We start from the raw sequence: 16913 nt of genomic DNA on the forward strand, positions 1-16913 counted from the left end.
TTAACACCTGTCAGAATGGCTAAGATCAAAAATACTGAGGACAGCTTATGCTGGAGAGGACTCAGGGTAAGGGGAACACTCCTCCACTGCTGGTGGGAGTGCAAACTTGTACAGACACTTTGGAAATCAGTATGGTGGTTTCTAAGAAAACTGGGAATCAATCTACCTCAAGACCCAGTGATACCACTCCTGGGCATTTACCCAAAGGATGTTCAATCATATCACAAGGACATTTGCTCAACAATGTTCATAGCAGCATTATTCATAATAGCCAAAACCAAGAAACAACCTAGAAGCCCCTCAAAAAAAGAATGGATAAAGAAAATGTAGTACATTTACACAATGAAATGCTACTCAGTGGTTAAAAAAAAAAGCATCCTGAGCGAGGTAACACAAACTCAGAAAGACACACATGGGTGGATATTAGATGTAAAGCAAAAGATAACCAAACTAAAGTCCATAGCTCCAAAGAAGCTAGGTAACAAGGAGGACCCTAAGAGGGATACATGGATCACCCTGGAAATGGGAAATTAGATGAGATCTACTGGGTAAACTGGGGGGGGGGGGAGGGAGGGGTGGTAAAGGGAAGAGAGGGGCAATGAGAACTTGAGGGAAGGAGATGACCTAGGCAGGGAGGGATGCAGTGGAAGAGCAATGAAAAAGATATCTAATAGAGAGAGCCACTATGAGCTTAGGGAGAAACCTGGTGCCAGGCTAACTCCCAAGAATCCACAAGGAGGACCCCAGCTAAGACTCCTAGCAATAGTAGAGAGGATTCCCTAACCCTTATAATCAGATAGATGAATACTTCAACTATGATCATAGAGCTCTTATCCAGTAATTGATGGAACCAGACACAGAGATCCACAACCAAGAACCAGGTAGAAGGAAGAGAGGAAGAGGGAACATATGAGCAAGGGAGGTCAAGATCACGATGGAAAAATCTACAGAGACAGCTGAACCAAGCTCATGAAAACTCATGTATTCTAGACCTACAACTGTGGCAACTCCAAGGGGCTGAACTGGGCCCTCCATATGTGGGAGACAGTTGTGAAGCTTGAACTATCAGATGGGCCCCTGGCAATAGGACCACAATACAAACCTCGTATATGAGCTAGCTTGTTGGAACCCGTTCCTTAGCATGGGATGCCATGCTCAGTGACAGTAGGACCACGATATTATGCTGTTACATGAGCCAGCTTGTTAAAGCCCATCCCCTATGTCGGGAAGACATGCTCAGCCTTAAAGCACAGGAAAGGGGCTTGCACTACCCCAACCTATTGTGCCAGACTATGCTGACTCCTCATAGGAGCCCTTACCCGTGAGTGGACTGGGAGGAGGCTGTGGGGGAGGTGTGGGAGAGTGGGAGGAGGCATGGGAGGGAAAATTGTGGTTAGAATGTTAAAGAAAAAAAATTTTTAATGGAAAAAAGTACAGACACAATGTTGCTGAGTATTTAATTGTACTTACATAACAAATAATGCAAAAAACACATATAAGCCAAATCCATATATTGTACAAAATTGTCACAGATACCTATAGCCAATTATCATATGTCTTCTTAAGACATGTAGCAAATATGCTTGAAATTTTTAATTAAAAAGAATCCTAAAAGCTAAAACCATCAAAATGAAATTAAATTTAGAAAATATTTAAAGTTATAGTTTTATTTCTGAGAATATTTTTTATTTAAAGAGATTTTTCAAAGATGTTTAAGAAAAAAATTACGTTTAAGATAATAAAGTACCTTATACACAGTAATTAATCTTATATAAACCCCTTTGGAGATTACTCATTCCAGGGGACAGCTGCTGTGTGTCCTGAATTCTTTACCCATCCTTTGACATCAAAAACCATGTCTCCAATAGAAACTGTGACCCTGATCTTCACCCTACACCCCTACGGATAAGGTCCCTGCACAGAATAGCTAGAATATCCCACCCTCAGGCCAGAGACTGCTTCAAAGATGAGCAGGTGCCTGAAGACTTGCCATAGAGAGCTTGGAAATTTTGTCAGTGGTGGCAGGGAAAGATGCTGTTTCTTTAATACTGTGAAATTCAAGGTCAGTACAGATCTGGCACACCTTAAATCCCAGGGCTTAGAAAGCAGATGTCCACAAATTCCAGGCCAGTCAAGGCTACCTAATGAGACTTTGTCTCAAAATGAACAAACAAACAAAAAATAAAAGTGCAATTCTAAGGTGCTGGCAAGCCTATCACTGTTTCCTCTTGAAGAAACCCTGCCAGACACGGAAACTAATACAGCAAACTGGTTCCAGTGTCTGGGAACTGTAAAACACAGGGAAAGGCAGAGAGAATCAAGCCATAAGGACAGCATTTGAACATCAGGTATCCAGTCTGGCCAGAAGAAATGGGGCACCCCCTTGAAGCCAACCAGCTAACATGCTTTTCAGTGTTCACTGCTTCCCCTTAAAACCAAAAGGCTATTGATTGAAACTGTCATTCTAGTAAGGCAAAGGCAGGCCCAGCAAGCATAACAATGTCATTTTACAGACAAGAGATGCTCAGGGAGGAAGAGAGACCACTTTCCCCCTAAGAACATTCTGAAAACAAACATCCCAATAAAAACAATACGATCACTCACAAATGTTCATCAATACGTTGATTTCAGAGCAAAATCCATTAAAGCAAAAGATCGTCTGATCTTTATATAGCACACTTTCCTTTTTCCTTTATATTAAATATTAAAGGGAAAAGTTGATCTGTCACATTTTTTGCTCTCTGGAATTTCATCAATTCTATCCTCCATGGCTCTAGCCTATTAACACCAGCCAGTTTCATAAACTTTTTATTCTTTTCTTCAATGTTTAATCAATACAAAACTTTGCAATAAATAGATGTCAGTTTTATTTTAAACTGATAATTTCCTTTTTGTTATTGCTGTTGTTTGTTGTTATTTTAGGTAGGTTCTCCACACACAGCCTGGCTGTCCTGGAACTATGCAGCCCAGGCTAGCCTTAAATTCAGTTATTCATCTGCCTCTGCCTCTGTCTCCAAGTGCTGGGACTAGAGGCAAGCACCCACACATCTAGCTTTGATAAAATCACTTTTTCACTCTTACCTTTATTGTGTGTGTGGGGGTGGATATGGGTTTATTTATGCTTAAACGCTTGTGCTCCCTTAAAATGTTGCTACACAAGCATTCAGAAGGCAGAGGCAGGAGCTTCTCTGGAGTTCAAGGCTACCCTGGTCTACATGGGGAGCTCCAGGACAGCCAGGACTATGTGGAGAGACCTGTCACTAAATAATAAAATGCTGCTACAACTGAAATTTTTAATTGTTTGCTAACCCCTGAAAAAAACAGATATCCTGTAACAGATATTATCAGTATCTTAACCAAGCTCAAAGCTTCAGTATATATAATAATTCAGGTAACTCTATGATAGCCTTTCTCAAATATATTTGTAGTACTTGGAGACCATAGATTCTATTGAGGAGCACGCTAACTTTTATCACACTTGGCATGCAGTTCTGTGAGCCTTCCTCAGGATGTGACTGTAATGTTAAAGTCAACTTGGACTGAGGATACCTTTGTACTTTGAGTCCTACACTAATGAAAATCCATCCTGCTTGGCTTTTTTAACAAGTGAGTCTGAGCCAGTCACAGTAGCTTAGTTACACTCACTCACCAGCTGTCAATGATCAGACCCGGATCAGATAAGGCAATTGCTGCGCTAACCAAGCTGTTCCCATGCCTGACTTGTGTGGTCTGTTTGCTGCTTGCCCACATTGTCAGCATCTCTCCTAGTCTCTTCTGCTTTGAGCTGCCAGTTCTATTAAACTTAAATTTTTTTATTTTAACAGCAGCATGAACAAGTTGGCTCTGTTCAGGGCTCTCATTGGTGACACTACTGATATTTTGGACTGGGTAATTCCTTATTTTGAGATGTTATCCTGTGCTTGTAGCAGAAGCAGCCTGGACCCACTGATGCCAATGGCATCCCCTCTCCCTTGGCTTATCTCAGGTATTGCCAAAGTCCCCAGGGTAAGGGAAATCACATCAGATTAAAAGCCGATGGTTGAGTGACATCATTTTTGTTTTTTGTTGTTTTTGTGCTGCAGACTGAATCTAGGACCCTGCACTTGCTAGGCAAGCACACTATCTCTGAGATATATTCCCAGCCCACGCCATATTTTAAGACGCATATAATACTTAGAGCAGATTTTAAAAAAACAACAATAGGTGTCACTGGGCAGTGGTGGTGCACACCTTTGGCACTCAAGAGGCAGGGGCAGGAGGATCTCTGTGAGTCCAAGGCCAGCCTAGTGTACAAAGCAAGTTCTAGGACAGCCAAGTCTACTATACTAATTAATTAATTAATTAATTAAAATAAATTTTAAAAAACCTGTCTCAAAAGACAAAACAAAAACTTGGATGTATCAACAATGTCCATCTTAAGTCTGTGAGTTCCTGAGATGAATCTTCCTAATGATTTATACTATTACAACTGTTCTGGATCTTACTGTTAAATTACTTAATTCACAATGGAGCCAGCCAGAAGATTCTGAGTCAAAAATGAATTCCACAAGGCACAATATCTGGTAAATATACAGATAAGACTAAACTATAACAGCTGTTTTCGGTTGAAAACAGAGTTCTGGATTTTTCCTCTCCAAAGTCACATGACTATTTCTATTATGGCCCAAGGCATGAATATCTTTTTCACCACTTTTTATATAAAAATATTTAAAATAGACACTTTATGTGCACTAGAATGAGAAACTGGTAAAATTATAGGGGTAAATATCTGAACTTAATGCCTAATGTAAGTGATCATATAGGGCAATATTATGTTAATGTTCTCATGGATATAATGATAAATTACAAAAAAAATTACCTGTGTTTTCCTGAGATATATAATTAGATATATATATATAATCTGACAGAGCCAATACCAAAAAGATGATTATTAACAGATTTTGCCTGTATTTTTTTTTCAGTTTTCTAAGTGAAAAGTGACTTATGCAGAAACATTTTAGTGTTCCTGTAAACAGATCTATTTCATACACAGTAAGGAAAAAGCAGTGAATGCTATATAATAGCAAATGGTGGCAGAGGAAAGCAGGAAATGGCATGATTTATAGAGTTGCTTCCAAGCTCATCACTTTGCAATATCCAGTCCTACTGAACCGCCTGGTAGTTCCATCTGTAATGGTGTCACAGTGATCTGTGTGACTACTCAATGAAGTAGATAACTTCCTTGCTGACTGACAATTTGCCTTTAAAACCAAGAGATATCACTACCAATAACGGAAGCATAAAATGATAAAGGATTTACAAGTTGTAGATTCCACACCATCGGATAGAAAAGGATAAAAAGCAGTAGGTTTGAGAGCTTGTGGAAATGTTTGGTCTCTCTCATTTTTTTTTTGTTTGTTTGATTATTTGTTTGTTTGGTTGGTTGGTTGGTTTGGTCTGGGCTTTTTCGAGACTGGGTAACTCTGTGTAGGGCCAGCTGTGCAGGAACCATTATGTAGACTACGCTGTCCTTGAACTCAACATGCCTCAAGGGTGTTGGGAGTCCAACATCCTTTCACTTTTTAATATAAATGACTTCTTTCTTGTCCTTCTTATCAGAGGTGCTATTCTGAAAACCAGCAAAGCCATTGCAACCTCTTACAAAAACAATGTCCATGAACTTTAACCTAGTAAGCCACTGAATGCTTGTTAGGTACAAAGTGTTGACAAGCACCAAAGGAACACACAGGCAAGACAAATGAGCACACGGTGCAGAAGGAAAGCATATAACTTGAATCTGTTCCGCATGAACTTTGTGGAAGCAATGGCAATTTATAAGCAGAGGACACGGTGAGTCTGGTCACATGTTGGAGTACGACTGAGAATCTTTCCAGCATCAATTCTAATCCATCAGCGTCTGCTGCTTTGTGTGTTTTTACATTTGTCTGTGTATGACCTGATTCCAAACATGCCCGCCTAACCTTGAAAGCCTTAGGCATCTGGATAGCCAAGAGTTTGCCTTTTATTTTGTCATCAGGACTCTTACTTAACTCTGGTGAACTCACACAGCTCTCATAGCTTCAATGTTACAATCTTTGTTATATATAGCAAGAAAAATCAGGTTAGTACAACAAACTTCTTATGGCCTGGCCTGCCAGTCACCCACTGAGTCTAAGAAGTTGGAATATCCACAGTACATCCATGCCTCACATATGAAGCCACACCGGCACACATTGGACAGAACACAAACCTGAGGACATTTACAGCTACCCTCTACTACCTATTACAACAGACTTTTCAAGTTCATACCCATACGTGCTTGTCATATTTTTACAACCAGCGCGTAGTGTAGTAATTGGTACAGAGAACAATTTTCATTTTTTAAAAACTTGTCTTCAATTAAATGTTCTATCTGCTTACTCGTGGCTCTGATAGCTAGAGGGTACAAAAGGGGATTCTACTCAAAACCGTTCAACTCCATACCCACCAGGTTATGTCGAGCTTCCACCTTGACCTCTGAGGATTTGGACATCGCATTACCATTTGGACATGTAGTTTAACTCTAAAACCTCCCGGATCCACAAACTAGTGGATCCAGTCCCTGAGAGAATGGAGCTGTGATCTAATCATCAGATTACTCCATTGACAGATTAAAGGTGAAGAGGTGACATTATTTGGAAATAATACAAAACAAGGAGTTAGGCCCGGTTAGACAAACTGGAACCTGTCTTTGAAAAACAGATCTTATCGCCGATGCCTCACTGTCTCCCTAAGAGAGTAGCTTCGCTCGGTAAGCCCACTTGCCACCATGGTTTTTTTTTGCCTCAATACAGGCCACAGCAATGGAGGCAACAGCAAGCATACACTGAAACTTCTGAAACTGTGAGCCAAAAGAAATCTTTCCTAGTTTTAAGTTGCTTTTCTTTTTTTCTTTTTGTACGTTGTGACATGGATGCAAAGTGAGTAACAGAATGGAAAACGAATAAATGCTCTAGAAGTTATAACTGAGGAAAGGCACATTTTGAATTGCAATTTCGCTGGGTAGTCAGCAAGGCACTTCTTTTCCTTTCTGGAACTCATTCACTCTACCCATAGTCAAGGGTTTTCACTAAACCTATGACTTTTTCTAAGAACGCTTGAAACCGAGTCTCCTGTTAAACTTGGGAAAGTCCATGGACACTGGTTCTCCAGCAAGAATGCACACGTGTCTATGCCATCACAAGCCCTACTTGGCTCATGACACAAAACCGGCTACCGAGCCCTTGGGAGTCAAAGATCAAGGTCGGTGCGGGTTTTAACAGCCCCAGAAGGCTGCTGCATAAACCTCTGAGTGTCCTCCAATCTAAGTTAGGCTTCTTGTCACAAAACCTCCAGTGGGAGAAGAAAGCTGTGTTCCTAGACACCAGAGACCTCAGTCCAGACCCCTCAGGTTTAAGAGTGGAGCCCAGGGGGCGCCAGCGCTTTGCCCCACATCACACAGAGGCAGGGGAGGCGGAGGTGGCGGCAGCAGCCGCAGCAGCAGCGAAGGCGGCAGGCCCAGTTACCTGAGTCGGTCCCCCCGGTGTGCATCAGTCTGACCTCCAGCCGCTGCCGGTCCCCGCCCGGCCTGCCCCGCACCACCTGCCGCAGGAGCAGCCGCACGCGCCTCGAGGCCACATCACCCAGGCCGCCCGGGATCCCGAGGAGGAGGAGGCGGGACTGCATGGTGCAGGTGGCACGGCGGGGACCTCCTGGGGCTTCAGGGCCCGGCGCCGTCCCGGGACACTGCAGGGGGCGGTGCGGCGAGCAGGACAGGAAGCGGCTGGGAGGCGGGTCCGCCGGAAACTCCTTCCCCCGGCGCGCAGGGCTCGGCGCTGTGGGCCCGGCCCGGGGCGGAGGGCAGGAGGGCAGGAGGGCGGGGGGGGGGGGGGGACGCCAGCCGGTAGGATCGGATCGGCCCCCGCCGGCGTGGTCACCCCACGGACGGTCCCGACCAGCGTTCAGCGCTCGCCCTGCTGCTTTCTTGGCTGCTAGCCCAGTGTGTTAGGGTGCACTGTGGGCTTTCCCTCAACGCTGCTTCAGATCTTTTTCGGAACTGAGAGAATATATGGCAGATTACGGAACGCCACCTGTTTTGATTCGTTTTCATCTTCCCAGGGAGCCTCCACCTGTGCCTTTTAGCCTTCCTTGGTTGCTCCTGTGTTACCATCTTCCGTATGTAAGTGAAAATTTTACATTGTAATGGTGCATAGGGAAAAAGAAGTTTCACTATCAGAAGGATCCCAAGCGACCGCTTTACAGTCAGGCTACAAGGCAAGAGTTATATAAACATAATTTATGTTTTTAGTGAGCAAAAAGTAGGACACTGGCGAAAGCTGTCTCCCTTCCATGCATTCCAAAAGCAGCAGCGGTCTTCCATAAAACAAACGAAACCTAATTTAATTATGCTACATCCTCAAAATGTCAGGAGGGAATTAACCAAGGCGAAAAGTTTAAATGAAGTTCTGCACAATGAAATTAAGCAAACGGGATGCAGGCCTCACTCTCAGTAAAAAGCCCAGCCAATTCTAGACCTGCCAGTGGCGTACATCCATACTGAACACCCACTACCCAAGCACATAAACTTGGAATAAATTCTGAGAAGAAAGCAACCAAGGGAAGACCGTGAATGAAAAGAAGAAATAAACGGAAGGACATGATTGCTCCTAGGTATGGTGGAGGAAAAGGTTTATTGTAGATAAAAGGGGAAGCATAGTGAGGGACAGGGACATCTGGAAGAGGCCAAGATGGACTTGACCCCTGAGCCATGTGAGGAGGGATGCTTAAGAGAGGGGGAAGAGGAGAACCAGGTGCAGCATCCAAGAGGGCAAAGGTGCAATAAGGGTAGGTCACCAAAATGGCTGGTTTATACAAGGGCAAGCCTCTGGGGGAAAGGCAGCTCAACCCCTGGACTAGAGGGCATACAAACCCAGTAACAGAGAACCTGGCAGCCAGTTCCGATTGGATATGTTACATAGGCACCTTGCCGCTTGTCCCTGGGTTTGAGACTTAGCACACTGTGAAAAAGAAGTTGGGCTGAGTAAGGAGCGCTTTATGCAACTTGCTGGGGAACTTGAACTTCAGAAGTAAAAGTGGGAAACAGGCTTCCAACCTAGTTTGGAGAAAATAAAAATAAAAGTAGTGATCATTTAAGCTGTCGAAAACAACATTAGTCCATGAGTACATTCCCATTGACTATTCATAGCCACCCCTGTTAGGTCTCAAACCCAGGACAAACTGAGGCGCCTAGGCCAACAGGTTCTCCCAGCACCCCCTCAGTCCCTACCCATAACAGGGTCCTCCTAGCTGGCATACCCAGCCACCTACCCTGAACTCTTCCAGCACAGAGGCTGGGTTGCTTTTTGCCCAGCTGCTCTTCCCTATTTAATCCAGTCATTTGGCTACTCCAGTCCTCTATTGACCTCTTGGCTCCTGGCTCCCCCTACCCCTGCTCCCCGGCCTTCACATGGCTTGACTCAGTCAGCCAGTCACATCCACTCTTCCAGATGCCTCTGCCTCTGGCTTTCTTCTCCCTCCTATCTGGAATAAACCACCTCCTCCACCGCACCTAGAAGCAGTCATGTCCTTCTTTTCTTTTCATTCAATTCCTATATGCCTGGGGAAACGACACATATGGAAGCAGCATATGAACTCACAAAATGCCTCTCCCACTTTGTGAGACGCATGAGATAGTTGTGCTTTATTATGTCCACCTGACTGGATCTGGACTCTGCTGTCTGGGAGAACCTGTCAAGGAAGGGTTAACTAAAAGGAGAAGACGGGGCCCTCATCCAGAGTGAGCAGTACCTTAGAGTTCAAAGGAAAAGGCAGTGCTCCTGTGTGCCTGCTGCCACCTCTTGCTGAACAGTCCCACGCATCACTGCCACCAGGACCCAGCTGCTCCTCTTCCAACACAGACTGAAGAGCAAGTGGCTTTGACACAAGTCCTCCAGCCCTTCACTACCAGGGCGGAAATGCTGAAGCATCCAGCCTTGTGGACTATGCAGCTAGATCCTGACCTTTCTGATGTGCAAAAAAAAACCATTGTTGGGCTTCCCAGCTCCTATTGTACAAACCAGTGTCAACTCCTTTGTTAAATGTATATTCGTTCAATTCATTCTGTTCTCCTGGAGAACCTTGACTAATGTAGAGCACACACTCTGTTATGAATTGTGCTGAACATTTTAATCATAATCTTATTTCACATACTTTCACAATATGAGGTACTATTACCTACTGTCCTAGTTAGGGTGACTATTGCTGTGATGAAACACCAGACCAAAAGCAACTTGTGGGGGAAAGGGTTTATTTGGCTTACGCTTCCAGGTGACGACAGTCAGTCACTGAGGGAAGTCAGGGCAGGGCAGGACCCTGAAGACAGGAGCTGATTCAGAGGTCAGGGAGGAGTGCTGCTTTCTTACCAGCGAGGGTGGCCTCGCCCAGAGTGGGCCCTCCCACATCAATCACTAGTTAGGAAAATGCGCCACAGGCTTGCCTACAGCATGATATTATGAAAGCATCTTCTCAATGGAGATTCACTCCTCTCAGATGACTATAGCTTATGTCAAACTGCCACAAAATATCCAGAACACCTATATTTTAGAGATGAAAATGGAGCATCTGTTAAATACCACAGTCGAGGCATCATGATTTAATCTCAGTAGATGTCAGTACCCACCTGAAAGGATAGAAGAACAATCTAAGACAGCTCACCTAAATGGAAGATCTAAGACTTAGATTCTAAGTGCTCTTGGAATCAAGTCAGTGGGGGAGATTGAGACAGTCTAGCACATTCAGCCATTTAATGTTTACTAAGCAACTGTCCTATAAGCAGTACCTTGCTAGGTACTGTGAAACAATGGGCTCACATCAGGTATGGAAAGCAGACATGCCAACAGATTTACACAAATGGAGCTGAGCAGGCGTTAGGCTCAAAGCAGTCAAACAGAGATACAGCTAGGAAAAGCCAGTGAGGTTTCACAAAGAATGTAATGTTTCAAATTATTCTTCAAGGGTATGCATGAATAAGTCAATTAAACAATCTGTCTTTCCAGCATATTCAGCTAGAGAATTTGTTCCTGGTTATTTATTTAAAAACACAAAAAGTGTACTATATAATAAAGCTGAACTTTAAAAACACATTGAGGGCCTCTGAAGTGGCTCAACAGGTAGACATACTTGCTGGCCATCATGATGTCCTAAATTCAATCCCCACAGCCCTCATAGTAGAAGAAAAGAATAGACTCCTACACTTGTCCTTTAACCTCAGTACATAAACCATAACATACACACAAACACACACACACACACACATGCAAACGAATGTAATTTAAAAGCCACTGAAACTAAGACATGCTAGGTTACAGGAAGCTGTGATATATGCAGTAAGAGGAAATGTCATATGAGCTGAGAGAAAATTGTTCTGTGAAAAGTGCAGAAAGTGAATTGAAAGCCTTATTTCCACATCAATGGAACCACACAGGTCCAGCCACATACCAGCCCAAATATTGCTAAAAACCATATTTGTTGTCCTGTACTTTGTAAATGGGAAAACCTAGGATTGTGGGAATTAATATACATACATACATACATACGTACATACATACATATTCAAAATATTGGCAGCCTCCAGTGGTCAAGAGCACTGGCTGCTCTTCCAGAGGACTGGCATTCATCCCACCATCCACATGGCAACTCACAACTGTCTGTAACTCCAGGATCAGGGGATACAGATCTGACACCCTCACACAGACACCAATGCATGTAATACAAAGATAAATCATTTAAAAAAATGTCAGCAGCCTCAACTTTTATTAAGAGAAGTTTAAATCCAAGAGCCATGTAGATGTGGCATTACCAAGTAGTTGATGATAAGTGAAAAATGAAAAGAAAAAAATGAGAATTCGAAAATATGTTAGGGTTGTGATTTAAAAAACAGATTTTGAAGAAGAGGGCTATCACTTTGAGAAAAGTTGATTTGGAAATGACATTTAAAGTTAAAAATGGGAGTGCAAAGGAAAGCGAAGGAAGGCTAACTGGAGGTGGTCAGTTTCTAACTAGTGCCTTACTTTCCTCATCCAGAAAATGAGGGTTAGAAACACCTCAGTCAGAGCTGGTGAGCATGGCCACTCCTAGCTGTCTAAAGCCATTATTTCTAGTTCAAGTTCTTGGTTTGGTTTAGGTTTTGGTTTTTTTGAGAGGGGGTTTCCCTGTGTAACAGCCCTAGCTATCCTGAAACTTGGTTTGTAGACCAGACTGGCCTCCAACTCACAGAGATCCACCTGCCTCTATCTCCCCAGTGCTGGGATTAAAGGTGTGAGCCACTACTGCCCAGCTAGTTCAAATTCCCAACAAATAGTAGTTTCCTTTCCATCTTATTTCTAGACTTAAAAAGAAAGTAAAATCAAGGTTCAAAACAGAAATTGAAGCATAGATATCTCTTTGCTCAAAACTGACATTTCTTTTTTTCATGTATGTGGGTATTTTGCCTACATGCATATTATGCATGTCTGTGCACCATGTGCATACCTGCTGCCTGCAGAAGCCAGAAGAGGGCATCAGATCCCCTGGAGCTAGAATTTAAGACAGTTGTGAGCTATCATGTAGGTGTTGGAAACTGAATCTGTGTCCTCTGGCGAGTTCTACATCTTGCACCCAACAGGAAACGGACTGAGACACTGGGCGGTATCTTCAGCATAGGAAACCTCGAAGTGACTCACTTCCTCCAACACTGCCACACCCACTCCAACAAAGCCACACCTCCCAATAGTGCCACTCCTAATGAGCTTATAAACCCACTTACATTCAAACTGTCACAGGGTGGTCAGGGCCTTACACCTGAGAGAACTGTTTTTGCCTCCCACCTAAGCCCCATGAAATTATTCTGCTTCCTTTACTCCCTCACATCCCCAGCCCTCCTCCTGATGTACTAAGAAGTCCGATGCCGTGCTTTCTAGTTGAGATACTGGATGTGCCTCTGTCCACAGTTCTGGGCCCTGCTTTCTAAGTCTAGTCTAAGATAGAAAATAACCGTGTTAAGATCTGGTTGCCATAGGCAATTGTTTCTTGGACTGTTGGACATTGTGCCGTTCCATGAAACATGGAGATAAAAGCTTGGTAGCTTCTTGGCTTTTTAGCTAAGATCAAGTGTGAAACACAGACAGTATATACAGTAATGGGCTGCCATGTGATGTCTTGATATACATAGAGGTGCCTGTTTTTTAAGGAAAGAGTAATAAATTAGGCCTTGTGTGATCCCTTGAGGTGAGGTGTGAGGCGTGGCAGAGCAGCAGCTGAGTGGTAGGTGTGACAGTACTGACGGGAACAGGCAGGACAATGGAAGGGAAAGGCATAGATGTGCAGTCCATGCTCACCTTGAGTGTATCACACGAATGGGGGAAAAGGCATAGAAGGAGATTGTCTGTGCTTCCCTGGAATAGACTGGGATATATCACTGGGAATGGTAGCCTCCAGAAGGCCACGGTGAACAAGAACAAATCCCCAAGATTTCTCAACTGACAAATTTAAGAATAAATTGAGCCTGGATAAGATGACATCCTCAGGAGACAGAGGTGTGGAAAAAGACAGCAGAATGACTTAAAAGGTGACTTCGGTGCTGCCTTGGTAACTAAGACAAGCTGTCAGGAACTCAGAGTATGCAGCAAAGCTAACCCAGGCTTGCCTGTCAGTGCTCTTTGTCTCTTGATTCTCTGTAGACATAGCTATCACTGTAGAAATGTGTCCGTGCAGACTGAATCGTGCTACATTCTCCAAGCTGTAATTAAGGAACTCAGCCATGCCCAGCATCATTAAACATTCTCTTGAGAGAAAATTGGATATAGCAATAATAATAATAATAATAATAATAATAATAATAATAATAATAATAATAATAAACATCTTGAGACCCCTGAGGGAGGGAGTTGTAGGAGGCCCCTGAGCATATGGAAGGTTGAGCTACAAGCTCCTGTCAAAGTCTTGCCCATGACAGCCAACTCTGGGCCTTTCTCCATAAAACAGTGGACAGTCCACTTCCAAGAAAATGCCTAAAGATACAAATCATACTGTTCAACATAAGATGAAACAAAAATGGTAACAGACAACTTTTACTGTTGCTATTTGTGTGTGAGAGAGGTTAGAGGAAAGCATTATGAAATTGATTCTCTCCTTCCACCTTCAAGGGATTACCAAGACTGCAGAGCAAATGCCTTTACCTGCTGAGCCATCTCAGCAGCCCAGGCAAGAACATAAAACCAAACAACCAAACAAATAAATAAAATGCCTCTGTAATAAAGATGAGAGCAAGCTAAGAGGATCATCATATACATTGCTGAGGATAGAGTGTGGAAAGCAGTATAGTCATTCTTGGATGCTCTGTAGCAACCTATATCTGGGACCTAGAAGTATTTTATACTCCTCTATGAGTATTTTATACTCCTCTAAGTTGAGGAAATGGAGATGTTCTACAACGTTGTGCTCGCTTCGGCAGCACAGATACTAAAATTGGAACGATACAGAGAAGATTAGCATGGCCCCTGCGCAAGGACGGCATGCAAATTCGTGAAGCGTTCCATATTTTTTGAATGTGAGGGGGGAGAGAGAGGGTAAGAGACAGGGAGAGAGGGAGAGAGGGAACTGGGATCGACATGTAAAATAAAAAAAATAAAATAAAATAAAAAATACTACAACAAACATTAAAAACTATTCCATAGAATAACAAACTGAGGTAAATTTATAATTCTTCCATCATAAAGTCTTTCTAACATTATGACTAAAATGTTCAAAAACAAAATTACATAGCTAACATGATTCTAAATTTTTAAAGGTATAAGGATGTGAAACAGAAAAGAAAACCATTTGAGTGACCAATTCGTGAATAACCATACATTTCTACAGAATCTTTTTATGTTTCAAAATGTTTTTATTATGGGATTGGGAAAATGGCTCTGTGTTAAGAGTCTCTGCTGTTCTTACAGTGTACGCAAGTTTACTTCATAGCACCCATGTCTGATAATTCACAACTCCCTGTAACTCCAGCACCAGCAGATCTCACACCTTCTTCTGGTGTGAGTGTACATACACACCCTATATTCACACACATAAAAAAGGAATTTAAATGTTTTTCTGCTGTGTACATGCACTTATTAGATTTTTGTGGGCAATGACAAAACAAGGGGGGAAATCCACACAGAGAATTGCTGACACATTTAAATTCACAAATTTAGGACAGCTTATTATCTGAGTGATGCCAGATAAATCAACAGTCTGTTTCTGAATTCATACATTTCCCTGATATCCTCAACATGTACCTAGTTTGCTACTGGGGAAAATAGGAAGGCTCACAAAGAAAAAGATTATATTTCTTGCCTGGTGTGGTAAACATGTCTTTATTTAAGATTAGCCTGGTCTACATAGCAAGTCCAGGACAATCAAGAATACATAGTGAGATCCTATCTCAAAGAAAGGAAGGAAGAAAGAAGGAAGGAAAGAAGGAAGGAAGGAAGGCTCTATTCTCTGCCTCTCTTGATTTTCTTTTCTTTTTTTTTTTTTTCTTTTCTTTTCCTTTTTTCCCTTGCAAGAAACTTTTCTATGCAGAAAATAATTCAACAGCCATTTGTGCCCAGATGCATGGGGGAAAAAAAAAAAAAAAACCTTGACTTAGATCCTGAAAAAGAATGAATGCAGATGGAATATAAATATCAGCCTGGGTTGACTTGATCTTCATCCTGTCCAGCCAATCTAAGTGTTTATCACGTGAGTCTAGAGCTCTAAGAGAAAGTATGGACTGAGACGCAAATACTCATGTCATTAGTGTGACAATTGAAAGCAGGAGAGCAATCACCACCTAAATTCTCAACTGAGAGCTGGTTTTACCTCAATACCCCTCCTCCTCACACATGTGTCAAAGTCTGCAGGCATCTTTGATGTCCCTGATTGGGAGTGTGCTGTTTTGGGCACCTAGGAAGATGAAGTCAGAGATGACCCCATTAAACAACCTGCAGGGAATAGGGCAAGCCTCGACTACACACAAAAGCCAGTGGGCCTACCATGTCAGTAGTCTCTAGATTGAATAATGCTAACCTAAAGGCAGTATAGCTAATTCAGAGAAGAAACTGACCTCATCCATTCTCCTTCCAAACTCTCAGTAGTGACCCACTTTATGCTATGTGGAATCCCAGCACTCAGGAGACTGAGACCAAAGGATTGCTGTGAGTCCAAAGGATTTGTTGTGAGTCCAAGGCTACAATGGCTACATATTATCAGGCCAGCCAAAGGAATTAAAAAGTGAGACTTTTTAATCACAAAACAAAACTGACCATTTTAATTTTTTAGGCAAATTAGAAATCTTTGGCCCTCCTCCAATTTTCATAATTCTCCTATTAGGCAAATCACATCTAATGTAACACTTTCCTATCCACATAATCCCTTCCTTTCTCAAGCTCTCTGCTTTTCCCAATAAAACCTTAGTCAGGTCGTGTTTTCCTGAAGGAGCCTCATGACTTTTTAAAAATTTTTCTGCTGTCTTCTCCAGAAAAAAACTTACGAAAATGCGAGTGTAGTGATACTTATTGCATGAAATCTGTCACTTTTTTATTTCACCATTAAGACTAACCCAAAATTCCTTATCCATTAGATAAGCCCATCATAATCTAGCCTTCTCCTTTCTCACTCAAACAATCTTCCTTTGATAGCCTGCCACTCCTTCCTGGTAGACTTTGGACTCCCTAAGGATCATGGTCTAGACTCTAGACACTCTGGCCCTCTTTAAAAACGAACAGTCCCAAATTGTTTGCTGAACTAATAAAGGGATTCCCTCTAAGTGTGTACAGGTCTGAGTATAGGCTCTACTCTCACAGAGCACACATTTAGGACAGACAGGTAAAATCAGAGGCGGGGCTGTAAAGTAGCATAGTTAC

General features: G+C 42.6%; 1 protein-coding gene and 1 non-coding gene across 2 annotated transcripts in view; one reads left to right on the top strand and one right to left on the bottom strand.

Moving 5' to 3' along the window:
• The window catches only part of Vwa8 (von Willebrand factor A domain containing 8), a 296436-nt gene extending 288643 nt beyond the window's left edge, over positions 1 to 7793 (bottom strand). The window contains exon 1 of the mRNA XM_051195337.1: positions 7524 to 7793. Within this exon, the coding sequence (XP_051051294.1) occupies positions 7524 to 7683 (160 nt within the window). The 5' untranslated portion in view covers positions 7684 to 7793. The remainder of the gene's footprint in view (positions 1 to 7523) is intronic.
• Positions 7794 to 14469: 6676 nt separating this feature from the next.
• Positions 14470 to 14576, top strand: LOC127230529 (U6 spliceosomal RNA). Its single transcript, XR_007835178.1, has one exon. It is a non-coding gene; the product is annotated as a U6 spliceosomal RNA (small nuclear RNA).
• Positions 14577 to 16913: the final 2337 nt, after the last annotated feature.

Source organism: Phodopus roborovskii, unplaced genomic scaffold, assembly GCF_943737965.1.
Source record: "Phodopus roborovskii unplaced genomic scaffold, PHOROB, whole genome shotgun sequence".
Taxonomy (NCBI): Eukaryota; Metazoa; Chordata; class Mammalia; order Rodentia; family Cricetidae; genus Phodopus; species Phodopus roborovskii.